Source organism: Phyllobates terribilis, unplaced genomic scaffold (assembly GCF_046119375.1).
Source record: "Phyllobates terribilis strain yellow unplaced genomic scaffold, ASM4611937v1 Scaffold_3__8_contigs__length_932513732, whole genome shotgun sequence".
NCBI classification, from domain to species: Eukaryota; Metazoa; Chordata; class Amphibia; order Anura; family Dendrobatidae; genus Phyllobates; species Phyllobates terribilis.
Genome location: NW_027362763.1, coordinates 837,585,643 through 837,610,204, shown reverse-complemented (window position 1 = coordinate 837,610,204; position 24,562 = coordinate 837,585,643). Strand labels below are relative to the sequence as shown.

The 24,562-nt window shown below is 41.9% G+C and overlaps 1 protein-coding gene across 1 annotated transcript in view; it reads left to right on the top strand.

Annotated features, from left to right (window-relative positions):
* SLC24A3 (solute carrier family 24 member 3) overlaps nt 1-24,562 on the top strand; it is a 428,724-nt gene that overhangs the window by 388,576 nt on the left and 15,586 nt on the right. The window contains exons 12-15 of the mRNA XM_073672470.1: nt 541-808; nt 3,447-3,613; nt 6,911-7,025; nt 11,346-11,458. Of these exons, the coding sequence (XP_073528571.1) occupies nt 541-808; nt 3,447-3,613; nt 6,911-7,025; nt 11,346-11,458 (663 nt within the window). The remainder of the gene's footprint in view (nt 1-540; nt 809-3,446; nt 3,614-6,910; nt 7,026-11,345; nt 11,459-24,562) is intronic.

The following is a 24,562-nucleotide window of genomic DNA, read 5'->3' as shown; positions in this document are numbered from 1 at the left end:
TAAGCATCTCTGGGAACTCCTTCAAGATTGTTGGAAGACCACTTCCGGTGACTACCTCTTGAAGCTCATCAAGAGAATGCCAAGAGTGTGCAAAGCAGTCATCAAAGCAAAAGGTGGCTACTTTGAAGAACCTAGAATATAAGACATATTTTCAGTTGTTTCACACTTTTTTGTTAAGTATATAATTCCACATGTGTTAATTCATAGTTTTGATGCCTTCAGTGTGAATGTACAATTTTCATAGTCATGAAAATACAGAAAAATCTTTAAATGAGAAGGTGTGTCCAAACTTTTGGTCTGCACTGTGTATATATATATATATATATATATATATATATATGCACACACACTGTATGTATTGTAGCCTCTACTGTCTGATATGAAGGAACTACAGCCCTTGAATAGGAATTTTAACAGTACGTGAGAACTCCTATTTGCTACAGAAAAATGAGACCTAAACCTAAGTTAGATCTGCAGTCTCCACATCTCCACATCTGCATTTTCTGTACTATATTTTGTACTTTTGTAAATTCTCTGCAGCGACAGAGGTTAATAAACAGCCGAGCTTATGCGAATGGAGAATCCGAGGTTTCTATTAAAATCCCAATTAAACATGCTGTTGAGAATGGAACAGGCCCTGGGATCTCTACAGAAAGAAGTGCTAATGGCACACGGAAAGATGAAGATGTTGCTGAAGCTGGAAATGAGACGGAGAATGAAAATGAAGACAATGAAAATAATGAAAATGACGAAGATGAAGAAGACGATGATGATAATGATGGACCTTTCACACCTTTTGAGGTTCCCAGTAAGTCTCAGTGGCCTCTTTAATCATATCATGTTACCTAGCACATTTATATATCTGACCTGTCCAACAAAGTTGGAAAACCGATTCTGATGCTGATCTCACTGATGTAATCTACCACTTGAATGATGTGTATAATATACAGCATAGAACACAATTTTACAGTCTTCTTATATAGATATTACACATCATCAACTTTGCATATACACTGCATTACTTATCTTGTGCTGATTATAAAGGGTACATTCACTTTTTTGGTTTTCTAATATGTGACAGCCCTGCAGATCTGTGGGAGTCTGGGTTCTGAACCCCAACCGATAGGTCAAACACTTGTCACACGTGTGCTGCTCAGGAATCAGGAGCACTCTGCTCCTACATGAGTGCACACAGTGACCCTGATTCAGGACCGTCAATTTTCATGCCAGTCTTGAGAGGGTGTGGGGGAGTCAGACACTCCTGATCCATTAAGAGGTGCACGCCTCTTAACCCTAGAACGCATGACCGTAAAAATCTACTTTTTCACATACCTGGGGCCTTTTAGGCCCGTGTGCAAATAACATGGAATAACTCAAACAAAAATGACAAACAATTATGTACCTGAGGAATACCTAGAGTTTCAAAATTCTAACTAAAGTAATCTTGCAGAAAATAGAAAACAATTAACAGGGCGGGCCTGCGAGGCCCCAGGTATGCGTTCTAGGATTAATGAATCCGGCGCATCTGACAACTGCCATTTGACTCTACCTAAGATAAAAACAAAATGAGCAAATACTCTGCAGTAAATAAAAAAATAGCAATAGTGCATAAAAATAATATAAGGTACTTAGTTAACATAATTTTGATCGAAAAAAATGTAAAAGCCATCCCACCACGTCAGGGTGACCCTATTCGGGACAGTCCTAACCTCTAGTATTAAAATATTACCATATGTCAAATAACATAAATGTGAATAGGGCCGAGCAGGACCGAAACCCCGACTAATGGACACCCAGCCATGGGGAGCTATATAAATGTAATGTCCAGCGTAATGTAGTTTATATAGCTCCCCATGGCTGGGTGTCCATTAGTTAAGGTCTTGGTCATGCTTGACCTTCACATTTACATCATTTGACATATGGTAAGGTTTTAATACTAGAGGTTAGGACCGTCCCATATAGGGTCACCTTGATTTTGTGGGACAGCTTTTACGTTTTCTAAGTACCCTATGTTATTTTCATGCACTATTGCTATTTATTTATTTACTTCAAGGTATTTTCGCATTTTGTTTTTATTTTAGGTTTTGTCTGTTTAGTGACCAGTGTGAACATGCGCCTGCACGATGCATGCACACCAACTTATATTCCAGTTCATTTCTTTAGGTTTTTGTTTTGGCATTTGACTCTGTATGTGCCTCACCGCTAATCTTACACCAGTCAGAGACTGGATTAAAATTAGTGGCATAAGGAATGCCACTACTCATCATGAATTTGATAAGCGGGTGTTGCCACCCCACTTTCCCACCTCAGCTCTGCCCTGTCGGAACTGGGCGAAGATGGCGTGAGAACACCATAAGTCACAAAATTTTAGTGCAGCCTCACGTTACTCCTACATTTTGTGACGCTTCAAAACTTTTTACACCAGAATTCTGGTGTAAAAGCGTTTATGAATCAGACCCACTTACAAATCTGTAGACTTCAGAGCTTAAATCTCACAACCTATGAATGTTACTCTAAACTAGTTTAATGAAAGAACCCAACACAATGCAGAGGTGATCATGTCATATAATAATGCTATATGTGATGTTATATAAGTTTGACTTTGTATCAGCTTTTATGTAAAATGGTGTCTAAGGTTGAGCTTATGTGAAAGTGGCAGAAAAGTATTGTTTCTTGGAGTTTAGTCATATGGAGTCTTTTAATACTATTTAAATAAGCACACATGAAGAAAGAAGCAATTCTTTGGGCACTTGTGGTTGAAAAAACACTCCAACCTTAAGCACTGAATCATGCACAAAAACCTTGTAAAAAAAAAAACATGCCAAAGAACTTGGGTTTGGAAGGAATTTTTTTACTTGGCTTTTTTTTTTTTGCATAAAAAAAACCTCCATATCAGCATGCTTTAATACAGTATATATGAGCAGATTGCACCTCCATATTAGCAAATTAGAACCAACATGGACATTATAGAATTCTATATTTCTACAGCATGTAATGCACGATGAATACCAGTAGGTGGCACTAGAAGATAGCGCATTAGTGTGTAGTTTACATTCATATGTGCTGAAAAAAGTCTGTGCAAAAAACATCTCCACTACCTGAATAGGATCACTAAGTGTAGAGATTAAAGACCCCAGCAGTAGGTGGTAGACAAATACATACAAGTATGTACTGTTTATAACAAATTGCAGCTGTGGCAAACAATGCCGAATTTCTATTCTGCTATGTTAGATAAATTTAGTGATGAATAAAATGTAAGTTTTATTAAAACTGAAATAGCAGAGTCAAAATTGTGCATTGCCAGCATGGAACGTCACTGTATACGAGAGGTAGTAATGCCTCGCAGCAGGCAGTGGCGGTGCTTTCTGTTACAGTGTACCGGTGGACGGGTAGGCGATCGTGATCTTTTCTTATTCACAATAATTTATGTGTTCTGTCCCCAACAGCTGGCAAGGCCAATAAAGCTAAATGGGTGATCACCTGGCCATTGTGTTTCCTTATGTACTTCACCGTACCCAACTGTTCCAAACCTCGATGGGAGAAATGGTTCATGATTACTTTCATCTCATCCTCTATGTGGATCGCAGCTTTCTCTTATGTCATGGTCTGGATGGTAAGTTAAAGGAGAGAAAGATTTATTATATACACCAGTCTTATCTTCATCCAGGGTGCACTGGAATAAGACACGCCAAACTGAGGCCACGTTCACACGTTCAGTATTTGGTCAGTATTTTACCTCAGTATTTGTAAGCCAAAACCAGGAGTGGGTGATAAATACAGAAGTGGTGACGTGTTTCTATTATACAACCCCTGGCAAAAATTATGGAATCACCGGGCTCGGAGGATGTTCATTCAGTTGTTTAATGTTGAAAAAAAGCAGATCACAGAAATGGCACAAAACTAAAGTCATTTCAAATGGCAACTTTAGGGCTTTAAGAAACACTAAAAGAAATCAAGATTAACAATGTGGTACTCAGTAAGTGTAATTTTTTTCAGACCAAGCAGAGGGAAAAATTATGGAATCACTCAATTCTGAGGAAAAAATTATGGAATCACCCAGTAAATTTTCATTTCCAAAACGAACACCTGCATCAAATTAGATCTGCTCGTTAGTTTGCATCTAAAAAGGAGTGATCACACCTTGGAGAGGTGTTGCACCAAGTGGACTGACATGAAACATGGCTCCAACACGAGAGATGTCAATTGAAACAAAGGAGAGGATTATCAAACTTTTAAAAGAAGGTAAATCATCACGCAATGTTGCAAAAGATGTTGGTTGTTCACAGTCAGCTGTGTCTAAAATCTGGACCAAATACAAACAACATGGGAAGGTTGTTAAAGGTAAACATACTGGTAGACCAAGGAAGACATCAAAGCGTCAACACCGGAAACTTAAAGCAATATGTCTCCAAAACAGGAAATGGACAACAAAACAAATGAGGAACGAATGGTAGGAAACTGGAGTCAATGTCTGTGACCAAACTGTAAGAAACCGCCTAAAGGAAATGGGATTTACATACAGAAAGGCTAAACATAAGCCATCAGTAACACCTAAACAGAAAAAAAACAAGTTACAATGGGCTAAGGAAAAGCAATCGTGGACTGTGGATGAAAGTCATATTCAGTGATGAATCGCGAATCTGCATTGGGCAAGGTGATGATGCTGGAACTTTTGTTTGGTGCCGTTCCAATGAGATTTATAAAGATGACTGCATGAAGAGAACATGCAAATTGCCACAGTCATTGATGATATGGGGCTGCATGTCAGGTAAAGGCACTGGGGAGATGGCTGTCATTACATCTTCAATAAATGCCCAAGTTTACATTGATATATCGGACAGTTTTCTTATCCCATCAATTGAAAGGATGTTTGGGGATGATGACATCATTTTTCAAGATGATAATGCATCCTGCCATAGAGCAAAAACTGTGAAAACATTCCTTGAAAGAAGACACACAAGGTCAATGTCATGGCCTGCAAATAGTCCGGATCTCAATCCAATTGAAAATCTTTTGTGGAAGTTGAAGAAAATGGTCCATGACAAGACACCAACCTGCAAAGCTGATCTGGCAACAGCAATCAGAGAAAGTTGGAGCCAGATTGATGAAGAGTACTGTTTGTCACTCATTAAGTCCATGCCTCAGAGACTGCAAGCTGTTATTAAAGCCAGAGGTGGTGCAACAAAATACTAGTGATGTATTGGAGTGTTCTTTTGTGTGTTAGTTTTTCACAAAATGAATGAGATGTCTGAAATCTCCTGCACATGCTGATTATTTTTTCCTTGCGGATTTGCACCATCAATAATTTTTTTCAGTCTGCAGAGTGTCAATTTTTTTTGCACTGTTTTTCACCCATTCAATTGATTTAAAAAAAAAATGCTTGTAAACCGTGCGTATTGTACACGGGATTTTTCCTACTAACACTCTTATTTTTGGTGCAGAAATATCCACTACAAATACTTAGAGCACATACTCTAAGGCCCTGATTCATTATTTTCGAGGGGGGGGGGGGGGTTAAGTCACTTTCCTTTTTTGTCTTGTGCTATCAGTTGTCGCTTCTGGTGCCAAATTCATCAAAACAAGTGCAAGTGCAAGTGATTCATGAACGAATGGTGCAAAGTCAAAAACTGGCTTTTTTCCTGTGTTGAACCGGTGCAATTTCACTCTAATCTCTGACAAAAGTCTCTAAAATTGTTCCCGAGTCTTGGTGTACTGAGAAATACACTGGGGGGGGGGGGGGACTGGAGTGAAATGGCACCAAATTTTGCTTCTTTTTAAAAAGTTGCATTTGATCAGTCAAGGAAAAATATCTGAAATTTCTAAAGTTTGCCCACAAAGTGGAAAACCCAAAAAAAAACAGGCGAGCACATAAAACAGACTTCAAAAAAGAATAATTCAAGTAGAATAATGAATTGGGTACAAACAAAACTAGACAAAAAATAGGAGCAAAGACAATGAAGAATCGGGGCCTAGGAATTAGCTTGATAACTCCTTAGATGAAATGATCAGTACGGTTTGCTGCACCTACGTGCAAACAGAAATTACAACTATAAGGCCCACCGCCTAAAAAGAATAATCCCCGAGGACTGTCCTGCCGGGTTATACTGTACCTTAGGAATAAGATGACAGGTGCTTGTGTCTTTAAGATGTACAAGCGATAATGTATGTGAATAGACAGCTATTCAAAACAGTTCTAAGGTCATTAACGACGAAAAAATGTTTATTAAATCTAATACTGTTTATGATAAGAAAAGCAAAGATGCAAAAGTAAAAATGTAATTGTAATGCAAAAAGGTAAAATGTAAAGCGCTGCGGAATATGTTGGCGCTATAGAAATACAAATTATTATAAAAATTATTATTTATATTCATATATTTATATTAAATTATTATTAACCCCTGCCTGCCCAGCTGTGTACATTTAAACTTAGATTTTTAAGCTGCCACTTGAAAGCATCATTTAGGATCAGAGAAAATGCTGATCCTAGCAGGTTAACCTCTGAGATCTTGCACTCGCTGTCCCAACAAAGAGAGGGGACTTCCTCTGTCACCCTACCACAACCCCCTAATATAAAAAATGGACATATGGTAGTAATTGCCAGCTAAAATAATGGAATACAAAGGAGAAGAAAGGTTTGATACAGTAATCAGTCTTGCTTCTTTACCTACAGGAGTATTGGCTTTCCTCTGCTTTGTTGTATTGGACAAGAGGAAGGAACAGCCATCTTGTCAACATGATCAATCAATATCAAAACAGTTTGCCAGTTGCTACAATGCTGGATCAACATTATTAAATGTATTGTGGACATCATGAGACTTGTGTTAAATCAAAACTCATTAAAAATTGATGAAAAAGTATGGAAAATACACATATGTTTTGAGCACCAGCTGATTCCATTTTTGATTTGCAGGTAACTATAATCGGGTTCACCCTGGGAATACCAGATGTAATTATGGGCATTACCTTCCTGGCAGCTGGTACTAGTGTCCCGGACTGTATGGCCAGCCTCATAGTTGCAAGACAAGGTTTGTGTACCGGATGAACTATGGCATCCCTTCTATCAGTGTCCTTCAGCTCTGCCTTATTTTTTGGCTTATTTTATTTTCTCTTATTGAATAAGGGGGTGTAGTTGGAACAGTCAAAGGTTTTTCCAATATTGCTACTTCAGAAATAGATAAAATTCAGCCTTCCCTGGTTAAGTGCTACATATGTATGCCCAAGTGCTACATATCACATGAGAACCTGAAGGATTCTGGCCGCATGGCTTGAGTTGTTGACCCCTTTGAAGGTGTTGGCCCACAATAACAACTTATCTATCTCAAGGTTATAAGTGTCTGTCACGCAAGGTGTGGGAAGACTTAGTGCAACACAAAGGGGAGACGGGAAGTGAGCCCAGACTCTAGGGAAAGGGGGGAGTGGAGACCTCCTAGGCTGATCTAGTGTCACCCTGTCTCCCCTAACGTCCCTGTATTGCCTCTTAACCAATCGCCGCACGCGTACCTCGCCCTGTCTTTCCCTGGCGTTAGGCTCAGGCTAGGGAAGGGAGGAGATAAGCACTAGTCGATCTCCACTAAACACTATAGACAACAAGGAGGGACAAACGGGGAAATTGCTTAGCTTTAGACGACTCCAGACAAATGCGCACACGTCCTCAAGCTCCAGAGAGGACAAGGTACTGCACTAGCTAAAGCCTTCACAAATAGTAATGAATATCACCGGCACCTCGCTCTAAAACACACCAGGTTTTTATACACTCAGGCCAGGGAGTTAATTAGCCAGAAGGAGGTAGCCGCTGGGTCCTAGAGACAGCCTCTAAGAAGATGTCTGTAATGCCAAACGTAGAGATCTCCTGCAACCAACTGCAGGGCGACTGTCTGTCACTTCTGACACACCCGTGACAGTGTCTGACTGCTGGTCATCCTACTGCTTTAGAGACCCCATTTGAATGGATCAATGGTCACGTATTAACCTCTCTATCAATTGTCTATGGGACTGACGAAGATGGCTGAGTGCTGTATGTGAATATTCAGGCACATGTCCGACTGACACGTCATTCAAAAGGGGAACTTGGGATCTCCATTCTCATAATCGGTGGGGCATCCAGTGATCAGTAACCCATCACCTATCGGTGACTTGGTGGTAAGTTGTGATTGTTGCCAACCCTGTCATAGGGAATGCAAATAGGTCATCAGAAAAATGCCTTTTGTTTAAATCTGGTCTTCGTATGCATTTATTTCCATTTTTGACAATGTTTTTATTTTTCTATATCACAATCTGAATTGAAAACAATAAAAAAAGTGATTTCTTGCAATTTTCACACTGGCCACTGGGGCTATTTTACACTCACACTTCCCATCCTTTCAGGAAAAGTTTTCAGCAGTTTCCTTATCATCAGAGGCAGGATTACAGTGACAGGTAAAACCTCTATACACAGCTGATAAAACCTGATACACCCATTACAATAGGCGATGTAACAGCTGACCCTGCTCCTCTACCCTTCACAATGACCTTTGCACACGCTCACTAGATGCTTCAATACAAAAGGTAGTCAGTCTATTGCTGCTAATTTACATGTGAATTTCCAGAAAGAACAACGTGTATGAGTCTACACTGTTTGCACAACTATTAGACAAGTCAATATTTTGATCATATCATAATTTTTAAACATATTTTCCAACTCCAAGCTGTATAAGTGTGAATGTTTATTGGATAAAGCAAATGAGATGATGTGTATTTGTGTAATGAGGGAGGGTGCGGCTTTAGGATATCAACGCCCTTTATCAAGGTGTGCAGAATTATTAGGAAGCTTGTTTTCCTCAGGCAAAATGGGAGAAAAAAAATTAAGTGACTTTGAAAAGGCAAAAATTGTTAGGTTTTACAAATGGAAATTGCTAAGATATTGGGGCGTGATCACAGAACCATCTAAAGTTTTGTTGCAAATAATCAACAGGGTTGCAAAAAATTTGTTGAGAAAATAGAACACACATTAGCTGCCAAAGATTTGAGAAGAATCAAACGTGAAGCGACCAGGAACCCATTATCCTCCACTGCTGTCATATTCAAGAGCTGCAGCCTCCCCAGAGACCTCAGAAGTACAAGGTGTTCAGTGCTCAGAGACATGGCCGAGGTAAGAAGACTGAAACCCGACCACCACTGAACACAGAAGGTGCATTCAAGACGAAGCCAAGAAATATCTGAAGACAGAATTTTTTTCAAAGCTTTTATGGACTGATGAGATGAGAGTAACTCTTGACGGACCAGATGGATGGGTTCGTGTCTGGATCAGTAATGGGTACAAACCTCCTCTTCAACTCAGATGCCAGCGATTTGGAGGTGGGGTACTGCTATGGGCTTGTATTATTAAAGATGAGTTAGTTGGACCTTTCCAAGTTGAAGAAACACTCAAAATCAACTACCAGACTTACTGCCAGTCTTTAGAAGACCCTTTCTTCAAGCAGTGGTACAGGAAAAAGTCTGCATCTTTCAAGAATACCAGAATTGTAGTACATTTTTCATTTAGTTGCATAATAATTCTGCACACATTGGTTTTCTCCTAAAACCTTACTTTTACTTTCTTAAATATTCATGTTTTAGCTTTAACCTTTTGGACAGATTGACACCACTGTAGTTGCTCAATAATAAAATCAATCATCAAAAAATACAAATTGCCTAATAATTATGGAAACAGTGTAAAATACCCCAATGTACAGTGTGAAAAATGCAAGTTTGTATTTTTATTTTTTTTAATACTGACCATGATATGAAAAATAATGAAAAAAAAAGAAAAATTAAAAAATATATTTAACATAAAAACCTAATTTAAACGGTAAGTAATTTCCACGCACCTCTTTGTACCAAGCCAATACTTCTAAGGCATAGGAAAGAAATATTCCCATGTTAATGTGTGTACAAATTTGAGGGACAGAGTTTATAATGGGCCCATAGTTTATGTTTATGAACATGAGGCCACAATGTGGAGATAAGCCTTAGAATGAAAACATGTACAATCTCCATAAGTAAAAGTGTATAGCTCTAGTCTACCAGTATAATTGAAAAGCAATGGCTAACGAGAATAATAAGCTTATTGCAAGAAGAAAACAATTATAAAGTATAATGGATATTTATTCTAGCTCATATGCAGTCAGTAGTTACAAGGTATTGTCATATGTCATTATGAGTAGTAAATGTAATTCTTTTCAGAAATACATTAAAAACAATGAAACTTTAATGACTTGCAAACATAAATACACTCAACATTGCAATTACAAAACCTAGATGGAAAAGTTATGGAATTATGAAAGTCACGTGCAGACTGAAGTTGTGTTGAAAAACAGCTCCTGGGATGCTTTCACGTTCTCTCTTGAAGGCCTCTCCCTGGCATTGTTCACATGGTCTCTAGACCAATCTCCAGCTATTATTGTGTCCAAGTCAAAAGTGGAACTCATCGCTAAAGAGGATAGACCTCTATTCCAGCCTCCATTGCTATCATGCTATGCACCTCAATAGCCTTTGAGAGTGGTACCATGAGGTCAATGGACACCTGTAGCTGGTTGTTCGGCTTGTAGCCCAATGTTGTGCAAACGACTTCTGATTGTATGTGTAGACCATGATGCCTTAGTCTCAGTATGTGAAGCATAATTTCACTTGCAATACAAAAGACTCACTAGGCGCCATTCTTTGAATCTGACGAGACCACATGGGCAACGCCATGAAGAGGTCTTCACAAGAGAACATCACACCTGTCCTACTCCCTGGATTATGCTGTGGGGTAACATAATGTATGGCAGCAGGACCTCTCAAGCTTTCAGCTCAGATACACAAATGGCTTGGCGTTATGTTGATTTGGTCGTAGAACCAGTGGAACGCCCATTTCTCCAGTGTCCCAAGAGCCATTTTTCAACATGACAACTGCAGGCCACATATTGTTCGTGTTACTGTGAGTAACATGTATGACCTAAATGTGATACCACGGCCTGCAGCTTCTCCGGACTTGTGTCCCTTCGAACACATGTGGGATGTCATTGGTCAGCAATTGCAAAAGGAGCTGCGAGCAGCGGACCTTGATAATTTGTGTGCCCAAGTTTCTCAGACAACCATTAATAACCTCATTAATTGCAGCCTAAGTGTATAAGTGCGAGGATTTCTTCATGTGGCACTATACTCAATACTGAATGAATCGAGATGTTTTGAAAATGTTGTTTCCATTTTAATTTGCACATCATTAACATGGCTATCCATCCTGTGATCTCCATAATTCCATGACTTTTCATTCTTGGTGTTGTAATTTCAATGTTGAGGAGTGTATATACATAATTAGACCTTAGCTAAATATTTTCTCTTCTCAGGTTTGGGAGATATGGCTGTATCAAACTCCATTGGAAGCAATGTATTTGATATCCTTATTGGGCTGGGGCTCCCATGGACGTTACAGACTCTGGCCGTGGACTATGGCTCATATGTAAGTTACTTGCCCTTATCAATCTATACACATTTTCTGGGACAGTTTAAAGTAAGTTACATAACATTTATAACACAGGAAATGTCATATTTATGTTTTGGGAGATTAATGTGCTGCTAAATGTGATGCCGCTAAATCCAGGAGATAGAGGAGCTGGACTCTGGTGAACCCTGACTCATTATACTGTAGCGCCTCCTGTAAGATTACAAATCCTGAAGGGATCAACCACAATTTAGAGAGATCAGTGTCACAGAGTACTTGTTTTAAGTGCAATCATATTTCTAGCGTTGCTTCTTCATTTGGGTACAGTATACTGATCATCCATAATATTAAAACTAATGTATAAAAACTAATGTAACTAATGAATAACATTGATTGTCTCATTACAATGGCACCTGTCAGGGAGTGGGATATAGTAAGCATAATTCAATTGTCAGTTCATAAAATGGATGTGTTGAAGGTTGGAAAAATAGGCAAGTTTAAGAATTTGAGCAGCTTTGACAAATGGAAGATTTTGATGACTAGAAGATTGGATTAGAGCATCTCCAAAACGGCAGGTCTTGTGGGTTGTTCTTAGTTTGCAGTGATTGGTACCACGTAAAAGTGGTCCAAGAAGGGACAACCGGTGAATCAGCCACAGGCACAGGGTCATGCGCACTTAAAGCTTAACAAAGTTGTTTTGTGTCAGTAAAAGTATCTCTGTGCAAGTAGAGATAGGGCAGTATTAAATATTAGAAAATATGCCTGTTACAATGCTGCCATACATTGTGCCATTGCACCAAAATTCGGGTTTTATTGATTTGCAAATTAGGTCTTCAAGTACACATAGGGCGTATCAGTACACTTACAGTTGTGGGTCCTCTTCTCTTTTTCTAGCCACCGCAGCCCTCACAACTTGGTTGAAAGAGGAGACAGAGACTCTGCTGTATGTCACCTCTACCCTCCACTGTCAGTCAAGAAGAAAGGCCAGCACCGGCATGGAGAAGGAGAGAGGATTCATAGACTACAAGTACACTGATACACCCCAGTGCACTTGCGGCCCTAATTTGCAAATCAATAAAAGCCAAATTTAAGCACAGCAGATAGCGATGTCTTTCATAACATTTTGTACTGTCCTATCAAGCACTAAGTCTGCTTGTGCTCCATTTAAAGGTTTAGGACTATAACTTCTAGGGTATCCACCTCCAATGAATGGCCAGATTTATTTTTTTATTTTTTAAGTTTTATTTTTCCTTTATGTTTCCAACAATAACATTGTGGAAAATAGACATACAGTTATAGGAAAGTTATATCTAGGAGAACAGTGAAAAGTAGGAAAACAATCCTTTATTAAATTAGTACATCTCATAAATACACATCAATGTATCTTTAATCCTCAAAAAGCCCTCCCTTGACCCATCCTCTCTGACTAGCTATCGCCCCATATCACTTCTCCCCTATGCCTCAAAACTACTGGAACAACACGTCCATTCTGAACTGTCCTCCCAACTCTCCTCCTGCTCCCTCTTCGACCGCCTACAATCTGGTTTCCAACCGCACCATTCTACTGAAACTGCACTGACTACAGTCACCAACGACCTACTAACCGCCAAATCCAAGCGACACTCTGTCCTCCTCCTCCTGGACCTGTCATCTGCCTTCGACACAGTGGACCATTCCCTCTTACACCAGACTCTCTCATCTCTCGGCATCACAGACTTGGCCCTATCCTGGATCTCCTCATACCTAACAGACCGGACATTCAGTGTCTCCCACTCACACACCGCCTCCTCATCTCACCCCCAATCTTTCAGTGTCCCCCAAGGTTCAGTTCTAGGACCCCTACTCTTCTCCATCTACACCTTAGGCCTGGGACAGCTCATAGAGTCTCATGGTTTTCATTATAACCTCTATGTCGACGACACACAGATCTACCTCTCTGGACCCGATATCTCCTCCCTACTAACCAAAATCCCACAATGTCTGTCCGCTATTTCATCCTTCTTTTCTGCTATATTTCTAAAACTTAACATGGACAAAACAGAATTCATCATCTTTCCGCCATCTCATTCAACCCTCCCAGCTGACCTATCTATCAACGTCAATGGCTGCCCACTCTCCCCAGTCCCTCAAGCTCACTGCCTTGGGATAACCCTGGACTCTGAACTCTCCTTCAAACCACATATCCAAGTCCTTTCCACTTCCTGCCGACTCCAACTTGAAAATATCTCCCGGATCCACACATTCCTCAACCATGAATCTGCAAAAACACGCCCTCATCATCTCCCGCCTCGACTACTGCAACCTCCTGCTCTGTGGCCTCCCTTCCAACACTCTTGCACCCCTCCAATCTATCCTAAACTCTGCTGCCCGACTAATCCACCTGTCCCACCGCTATTCCCTGGCCTCTCCTCTCTGTCAATCTCTTCATTTGCTCCCCATTGTCCAGAGACTCCAGTTCAAAACCCTAACCATGGCATACAAAGCCATCCAAAACCTGTCTCCTTCACATGTCTCTGACTTAGTCTCCCCGTACATACTCGCACGCAACTTCCGATCCTCACAATATCTCCTTCTCTACTCCCCTCTTATCTCCTCCTCCCACAACCGCATACAAGATTTCTCCCGTGCATCCCCCCTACTCTAGAACTTTCTACCCCAACACATCATACTCTACCAGACCGTGGAAACCTTCAAAAGGAACCTGAAGACCCACCTCTTCCGACAAGCCTACAACCTGCATTAACCATCGCTCCACCATACCGCTCCATGACCAGCCCTACCCTCACCTACTGTATCTTCACCCATCCCTTGTAGATTGTGAGCCCTTGCGGGCAGGGTCCTCGCTCCTCCTGTACCAGTCGCCGTCACGATTTGTTCAAGATTATTGTAATTGTTTTTGCTATGTATACCCTTTTCACATGTAAAGCGCCATGGAATAAATGGCGCTATAATAATAAATAATAATAATAATACATTTATGACTCTACATTCTCAAGTATACACAATAGCCTAAATTCCATCCATACGTTCACCATTCATAGAATTAAGACTATTCTTCTTAAGAAGCGAATGGCAGTGGCTGTTTGATCATTAAAGGGAATCTGTCACCCCCTGGGACCTATCAGACCTCTAATATGGGCATACAGGTGATAGAAATGTGAATCTATACTTACCTGTATTGCCCATAGTAGAGGTCTACTTGCTTTGCAATAGCTTTTTATTAAATTAGTTTTGGCAATCTTCGTGTCTGGGGGACGTGAAGAAATCCCCGCCTATTAGCTTCATTTCCATATCTCCCCCTCTCCTGCACGTCACAGTGCCCTGTGACGTGCATTTCCCGGCCAGATCCCACGCCTGCGCAACTTACCCTGTACGGAAGGCGCTCTTCTTCTTCCCATCTGTGTAGCCTTGTGGAGCAGGAAACTTGAGCGAAGATGCCGGGAATACCAGCACTTGGTATTTCACATAGTATGTCAGTTTTACACCTTTCCTTAATAAAGACTAACATTACAATATCATGGCTGTCACTTTAAATGTCTCCTGCATTGAACTATTGAGTGACTACATTTATTGTAATCCACAGAATGAAAATAAGCAAGTTTAGCCAGCATGGCGTCTGCCTAGTGAATCACAGATAATGTTCCAGCAGCGGCTAGCTGTACCATGTATTACACTGATCTCTGTTTCCTGGTACAGTCAATTCCTTGGCCGCTGTTATTTCCCCAGGGTGCACACACTGAGACTTTTTTTTTGGTACAGAACAGCTACTTTCAAGTAAAATGTACCATGTATATAATCCAAGACATGGAGACATTTTGCTATTTCCTCCTCTGGACATGTTATGCTAAGGTATTTTTCATATAAAGAATCTGTATGTAGAGTAGGTGTCCAACTATTTAGTCTGCATCAAACCTCAGACTTATTGCCAGCAAAGATGTAGGACATTAGGTACATTGAATTTAAAGAAATAATGAGTCAGCATGTATTTAGCTTCCTGATGTCTGTCACCCTCTGTCTACATCCAGACACAGCTGAGCTCTCCCATTAGCTTTATAGTATTCCACCATACAGAAAATTATTCTTCTCACACTGAACCCTGACATGTGTGCTCATGGGGGTTCTTTAACTGACAACTTGTATGGTAGCGTTTGTTTTCCCTCTTAATAGTGCCAACCTGATGGACCGGACCATCTGCACTAACATTGTGCATTGTTTTCCTGTTACGCCATGTTGACTTCATCTTATGTTGGGCAATTTGCCAAGATTTTTGTTGTAGCACTGTTAACAGGTATGCGGATGCAACAGCGCAGAGAATGAGGAGACAGTGGTACTTAACCAACAACTATTTATTTGACTAACACAAATGAATATCTATATACTGTGAACTGTGAAAGTATTTGCCCCCCTTGAACTTTTCTACCTTTTGCCACATTTCTGGCTTCAAACATAATTTAAAAACTGAAAAGTGTGGCGTGCAATATTATTCGGCCCCTTTACTTTCAGTGCAGCAAACTCACTCCAGAAGATCAGTGAGGATCTCTGAATGATCCAATGTTGTCCTAAATGAGTGGTAATGATAAATAGAATCCACCTGTGTGTAATCAAGTCTCCGTATAAATGCACCTGTTCTGTGATAGCTTCAGGGTTCTGTTTCAAGTACAGAAAGCATCATGAAGACCAAGGAACACACCAGGCAGGTCCGAGATACTGTTGTGGCGAAGTTTAAAGCCGGATTTGGATACAAAAAGATTTCCCAAGTTTTAAACATCTCAAGGAGCACTCTGCAAGCGATCATATTGAAATGGAAGGAGTATCAGACCACTGCAAATCTACCAAGACCCGGGCGTCCCTCTAAACTTTCATCTCGAACAAGGAAAAGACTGATCAGAGATGCAGCCAAAAGGCCCATGATCACTCTGGATGAACTGCAGAGATCTACAGCTGAGGTGGGAGAGTCTGTCCATAGGACAACAATCAGTCGTACATTGCACAAATCGGGCCTTTATGGAAGAGTGGCAAGAAGAAAGCCATTTCTCAAAGATATCCATAAAAAGTCTTGTTTGAAGTTTGCCACAAGCCACCTGGGAGACACACCAAACATGTGGAATAAGGTGCTCTCGTCAGATGAAACCAAAATCAAACTGTTTGGCCACAATGCAAAACGATATGTTTGGTGTAAAAGCAAAACAGCTCATCACCCTCAAAACACCATCCCCACTGTCAAACATAGTGGTGGCAGCATCATGGTTTGGGCCTGCTTTTCTTCAGCAGGGACAGGGAAGATGGTTAAAATTGATGGGAAGATGGACGGAGCCAAATACAGGTCCATTCTGGAAGAAAACCTGTTGGAGTCTGCAAATGACCTGAGACTGGGACGGAGATTTATCTTCCAACAAGACAATGATCCAAACATAAAGCAAAATCTACAATGGAATGGTTCAAAAATAAGTGTATCCAGGTGTTAGAATGGCCAAGTCAAAGTCCAGACCTGAATCCAATCGAGAATCTGTGGAAAGAGCTTAAAACTGCTGTTCACAAACGCTCTCCATCCAACCTCAATGAGCTCGAGCTGTTTTGCAAGGAAGAGTGGGCAAGAATTTCAGCCTCTCGATGTGCAAAACTGATAGAGACATACCCCAAGCGACTTGCAGCTGTAATCGCAGCAAAAGGTGGCGCTACAAAGTATTAACTCAAGGGGGCCGAATAATATTGCACGCCCCACTTTTCAGTTTTTAATTTGTTAAAAAAAAAATTAAAATATCCAATAAATTTCGTTCCGCTTCACGATTGTGTCCCACTTGTTGTTGATTCTTCCCAAAAAAATTAGAATTTTATATCTTTATGTTTGAAGTCAGAAATGTGGCAAAAGGTAGAAAAGTTCAAGGGGCCAAATACTTTCACAATGCACTGTATATAGTTAGTGCCTACGGCACAATATCAAGGGTACTGCAAAAAGTGGCAATACAGTAAATGTTGGCACAATAAGAACACGGTAATACAGCTAGAACAGGGTATTCACACAAAGTTATTTACACACTGTCGTTCTATAATTACATTACAACCCATTAGGCCGCAATTCCCGTATCGATGAGTCACTTGGCATGCCCAACACGCTGACCACCTTCGTTTCCTGAAACACAGCCCTGACTACTCTGTACCGGGGTTTGCAGCTCCCACGAATGACACTCTTCTGCATCCGGTCACCTTTCCGGGTTATGGCCCTCCTCATACGACTCGAATCTCGCAACTCAGGTCTTTCGCCAGGTCAAAATTTGTGTTAGTCTTAAAACTTTTGGCCCAACTGTATTCTAATGGCAGCATCCTGGTGGTTACATGACAGGTCATGGTAACTCAACTGGCAAACACTGGGCATATTGTAAACTCACTTAGCCTCTATTTGAGCTGTTGAGGCTACCAAAACTCGATCAGCTTTTCGCAAAGAAATGCAAAGTATCGTCGTAATTGTACTAACCTGAAGAATCACATTGCCAGGTCATTTTTACTGCAGAATGAAAGCCGTAAAAGTTAGACGCAGAAAAAAATGGCAGAATTGTGGAGAGGCTTTTACCATTTCGTCACACTTGGAGTTTTTCCCATCTTTCAGTACATTACATGGTAAAATGATTTAAAACCAGAACTGACCCACAATAAACAAGCTATTTCACAGCTACATCATTGGAAAAAAAAATATATGGCTGTTGTATTAAGGAGAGGAAAAAATGAAATTGCAAAAACAAAAATTCGCGGTATCCTTAAAGGTTTATTGAACTTACTATTTTAGGCAAGTGATTGAGAGGCTGCTATGTATACATGATGTGCATGCATATCAACATGTCAATCATGGACTTGAAGGGCAAAAGGGGTATGGAGAGGCAGGAAAGTGCTGTAATCACAAGTTTGTTATAATCTTTATAATACTCCTATTAGCTAGATGGCACAAAATGTGGCCATTTTGTCTACTAGAAGAACTGACCAGTAGCTGTAATATGCTGCCTTTCTATCATTTATTTAGTTACATAGTTACGTAGGTTGAATAAAGACTTAGGACCATAAAGTTCGACCTTCACCACCCAATTGTACATTTTCTCACTAATTTAACACTGTAACCCACAATGTTATGTGTATCGAGGAAATCGTCCAGCCCTTTTTTAAAAGCTGTTATAGTGTCTGCCATCACTACCTCTTATGGTCGGGCATTCCACAGTCTGACTGCTTTGACCGTAAAGAATCCTTTTCTATTTAGCTGCCGGAATCGCCTTTCTTCCACCCGTAATGAGTGTCCTTAGTATGGTCTTTGGAAGGAATAAGTCATGTGCCAGTCCTTTGTACTGACCACACATGTATTTATACATATAAATGAGATCTCCTGTGAGACATCTTTTTTCTAAGCTAAACAAGCTCAACTTTTCCAACTTCTCATCATATGAGGGGCCTCCCATCCCTTGTAATAATCTAGTTGCCCGCCTTTGAACTGACTCTAACTTCTGAATATCCTTTATAAAATATGGAGCCCAAAACTGGATCCCATATTCCAGATGTGGCCTCACCAGTGATTTATAAAGGGGTAACACTACGTTGGGATCGCGGGATTTTATTTCTCTTTTTATACATCCTAAAATCTTGTTTGCTTTTGTGGCTGCTGCTTGACATTGAGAACTGCTGCTCAGCTTACTTGTAACCAGAATACCCAAGTCCTTCTCCTGTTTTGTAGTCGCGAGTATGCTCCCATTTAAAGTATATGCAGCAATTGGATTACTCCGCCCAAAGTGCTTTACTCTACATTTATCTACATTAAACCTCATTTGCCAAGTGTTTGCCCATTCAGTCATCTTATCCAGATCATTCTGCAATATCGTAATGTCAAGATCAGATTTTAATATCCTATATAGTTTGGTGTCATCAGCAAAGACTGAAACTTTACTCTCAATCCAATCATTAAGAAAGACGTTAAAAAGAATCGGTCCTAGCAGAAATCCCTGCCGTCCCCACTGCTGACTATATACCATTTAGAGAACGTACTTCCTTACCCCTTACCCATAAAGTTCCCCCAAGTCCTTGCTTCGGTAGCTTCAGTATAAGGCTGTTATGTGGTACAGTATCAAATGCCTTTGCAAAGTCCAGATAAATCACATCAGCCGGGCAGCCGGTGTTAAGGCCATCCTGCAGGTATGGATCCAAGACCAAGCTCCTGCTTTTAAGATCTTTTTAGACAAACTGTCATTCCTGCGTCAGATGGATTGGGCTGAGGCCTCCTTATACAAGGAGGAAAAGATACAGTCCTTCTTTGAAACTTGGGAAAGTTTCATCTCTTTGCTTCCACAACGCATCCGAGATGACATTAGAATTTGCTTCCAACCTACAGCATGGTACCAAGAACAGCTACTATTGGGGGAAACACCCAACACCCGTGTAGAAATGTGTTAGTTAGAGCCGCAGTGTGGAGATACATCTAGGTGTCAGGGGTCTATCTTAGTGTCTTTGGTTCCCACACATCTTTCAAGAAGAGTATAAGGTTATACACCCCTGTTGGGTGATCTATATATGGAAAGTACCTGTTTTAGGCGTTCTCTTTTCTCCCCTCCTTCCCTCCCCCCCTCCTAGCTTTTGGTTTGTCTTTTGACTTGATGTAACCATGCTTGGAATGTACATTCTGCTATTTACCATCTTATAACAACCTAGTCATGTATATTTCAAGTTATATTCGCATTAATTAATGTAAGAAAATGTTATTTTCAATAAAAATACATACCTGCGCCCTGGGCTTTAAGAGCCAAGTACATATTAGTACGCCCTGTTGATTTCGCCCACACACAGGCTGTGCGGGCGCGATCGCCGCCGGGTGTTAGCTGCTTTTCACAGCTGACACCCAGTGCAATGTGCTGGGAGCGGTCCCGCACCGCTCCCAGCACATTAACCCCAGCAATGCTGCGATCGAAGTCGATCGCAGCATTGCGGGGGCAAGGGGAGGTGATCGCAATACTCACCTCCTCTCCCAGCCTCCAGCGCTGTCTGCCGCCGCTTCCCGGTTGTTGCCATTATGACCCAATGTCGTCATGACAACATCCGGGTCACCAGACAGCAGGAAGATACTTTGGTCATGCGCAGTGCATGACCAAAGTATCTTCTGCATCTGGCAGCGCTGACAGCCTGTATAGCACAGGGATGGTGCTCCATCCCTATGCTATACAGGCGATCAGAATGTAAAAAGTGAAAGTCCCATAGTGGGACAAAGTATAAAAGTCCAAAAAGTGTTAAAAAATGTAAAAAAAAAAAAAAAATTGGAAACATATAAAAAAAAAATAAAAAAAATAATCCACCAAAAATAAAAATATAATGTACCCATCAATAAATATTATTATGAAAAATAAACAATAAAAGTACACATATTTGGTATCACCGTGTCCGGAACGACCTGATCTATAAACTGTCTCACAAGTTAACCCCTTTAGTGAACATGGTAAAAAAAAAAAAAAAAAAACGAAGCAAAAAACAATGCTTTATCATCATACCGCCAAAGAAAAAATGGAATAACACGCGATCAAAAAGACGAATATAAATAAAAATGGTACAGCTGAAAACGTCATCTTGTCCTGCAAAAAACAAGCCGCCATAAAGCTCCATCAGCCGGAAATTAAAAAGTTATAGCTCTCAGAATAAAGCGATGCAAAAAAATATTTTTTTCTATAAAATAGCTTTTATTGTGTAAAAGCGCCAAAACATAGAAAAACAATATAAATGTGGTACCATTGTAAACGTACTGACCCGAAGAATAAAGCTACCTTATCAATTTTACCATACGCAGAACAGCATAAAACCCCCCCCATAAAAACAATTCCGGAATTGCTGGTTTTTGTTTATTCTGCCTCCCAAAAATCGAAATAGAAAGCGATCAAAAAATGTCACGTGCCTGAAAATGGTACCAATAAAAACGTCAACTCATCCCGCAAAAAAACAAGCTGTCACATGACTCTGTCGACCAAAATATGGAAAAATTATAGCTCTCAAAATGTGGCGATGCAAAAACTAGATTTTACAAAAAAATGTGTGACAGCTTTTTAGTGTGTGACAGCTGTCAATCATAAAAAACCGATATGATTCTGGTATTGCTGTAATCGCACCGACTTGAAGAATAAAGTTGTCTAATCACTTATACCACACGAGGAACGGCGTAAAAAATAAACTCTAGGGTTAGGGTTAGGGTTGTGTTAGAGTTAGGGTTGGGGTTAGGGTTGGGGTTGGGGTTAGGGTTGGGCTATGGTTAGGGTTGGGGTTGGGGTTAGGGTTAGGCTAGGGTTAGGGTTAGGGTTGGGCTAGGGTTAGGGTTGGGGTTAGGGTTGGGCTAGGGTTAGAGTTGGGCTGGGGTTGGGCTAGGGTTAGAGTTGGGCTGGGGTTGGGCTAGGGTTAGAGTTGGGCTAGGGTTAGGGTTGGGTTGTATTAGGGTTGTATTAGGGTTGGGGTTAGGGTTGGAATTTTTTTCAAAAGTAAAAAAAAAAAGATGACGATATGGCGACTAGTGTTGAGCGCAAGTGCTCACTACTTGAGTTTTCATTGGGTGCTCGGGTATGCACTGAGTATCGCGGGTGCTCGAGTGACATGCTTGAGTCTCCGCCCCATATGCTTCGTGGCCAAAAAAAACTCACGGGGATTGCCTGCCATGCACAAGCGATCCCTGCATGGTTTTTTTGGGTGTCTAATAACCGTGAAACATGTGAACGGGGACTCGAACATGTAGCTCAAGCACGCGCGATACATGGTGCATACTCGAGTACCCGATGCAAACTCAAGTAGCGAGCACTTACGCTAAAGACTAATGACAACTTATTCAATATAATGACCTAATGTTATCAAATTTTGTGTCGTACCTCTGGGTTCAAAATGTTCACTATACCCCTTAATAAAATCCTTGGGCGGTGTAGTTTCCAAAATGGGGTCACTTGTGGGGGTTTCCACTATTTAGACGCATCAGGGGCTCTCCAAACCCGACATGGCGTCCGCTCTCAATTCCAGCCAATTTTGCGTTCAAAAGGTCACACAGTGCTCCTTCCCTTCTGAACTCTGCCGTGCACCCAAACACTGTATTTTCCCCACATATGGGGTATTGGCGTACTCAGGAGAAATTGCACAGTTTTTGGGGTCCTTTTTCTCCTCTTACCCTTGTGAAAATAAAAAAATTGGGGCTAAAACATCATTTTTGTGGAAAAAGTTTGATTTTTTTATTTTCACGGCTCCATGTTATAAACTTCTGTAAAGCACTTGGGGGTTCAGGGTGCTCACCACACATCTAGATAAGTTCCCTGAGAGGTCTAGTTTCCAAAATGGTGTCACTTGTGCGGGGTTTCCACTGTTTAGGCACATCAGGGTGTAATGCACACGCCCGGGCTGAGCGGCGTGTGATTCCACTGGACCGTGCCGGAGAGTGAATGCCTGGAGGGGCGTAACTAGGTATTCACCCGATCCGACCAGGGTTGCACGACGGCATACGACGCCAGTGCACCAAGGAGGAACCGAGGAGAGGGACCAGGTGCTACTCCAGGACAGACCCCGGACACGGCTGTTGACCCACACAGGGGAATACAGGAACAGACAGGTTAGGCTGGCACACAGACTGGTGGGTATAGGCAGGCACGACTGGTATGCAGGCAGGCGGGTATGCAGGCAGGGGGGTACAGGCAAGCACGGCTAGAGTGCTGACAGGGAGGCACTAGCAGGTTGGAACACAGGCGGGATAGGACCCAGTATACACTGGGACTCAGGAACAGAACCACAGATGTGGCGAACAAACACAGCAGGACGAGGCCGCCTGGAGCGGTGAGCAAGAGTAGAGCAGGACGAGGCCGCCTGGAGTGGTGAGCAAGAGTAGAGCAGGACAAGGCCACCTGGAGCGGTGAGCAAGAGTAGAGCCGGACAAGGCCGCCTGGAGCGGTGAGCAAGAGTAGAGCAGGACAAGGCCACCTGGAGCAGTGAGAAAAGGGTCAGAGCTGAGCGAGACTGCAGGAGCAGTGAGCAAGGAGTCAGAGCAGAGCGAGACTGCCGGAGCAGTGAGCAAGGAGTCAGAGCAGAGCAAGACTGACAGGGCAGTGAGCAAATGAGTCAGAGCAGAGCGAGACTGCCGGAGCAGTGAGCAAAGGGTCAGAGCGGAGCGAGACTGCCGGAGCAGTGAGCAAAGGGTCAGAGCGGAGCAAGACTGCCGGAGCAGTGAGCAAAGGGTCAGAGCGGAGCAATACTGCTGGAGCAGTGAGCAAAGGCAGAGCAGGCTAGAACCGCCGGAGCGGTGAGCAAGGCAGAGCAGGCTAGAACCGCCGGAGCGGTGAGCAAGGCTGAGCAGGGGGGACAGGGCTCTGTACACACGGAACAGGCAGGAAGGGAAAGGCAGAACCAGATACCCACAGGGTACTTGCAGTGAAGTAGCGAGTGGACCACAAACTCACAAACGGAAGCACAGTGACAACGAGCAGGAGTTAGGTACGAGTTCAGATTCTGCAGAAAAAGGAAAGGTACGGACATAGAAAAAAACAGGAAACAGGCTAGAAGAGTATTCAGACAAGAAACGACACAGTAGCAAGATACAGGAGCGGGTCTAGGTATGCAGCCCCTAGAAGGCGGGAGGAACAGGCTAGGAGCGTGTTCAGACAGGACAGACAAGATACGGGAGCGGGTCTAGGTATGCGGCCCCTAGAAGGCGGAACGAACAGGCAAGGAGCGTGTTCAGACAGGACTGGAAATACAGCCTACAAGAAAGGCAAGCAAGCAAACACAGAAAGGGACCTGGCACATTCAGAGTGAAAGAGCACACTGAATGAAACACAATGCTCAGGCAGGGATTCATTGGAGCAGCTGGGTTAAATACCAGGTGACAGACAGCAATAGGCTGAGGACGCACAAGGGGTGTGCCCGCAGCAGATACAAGAAACAGGAAGTGATCGGGCGCCGCCCTTAAGCAGCAGACACAGAGGCAAGCAGACAGCATGGAGGGAAGTCAGGCTAGCAGACTGGACTGGAGATCAAGTGCGTGCTCTTGCACAGTGGGAGATGGACCACTATGCAAGGACGCCGCCAGGTATGTTACACAGGGGCTCTCCAAACGCAACATGGCGTCCGCTAATTATTCAAGCAAATTTTACA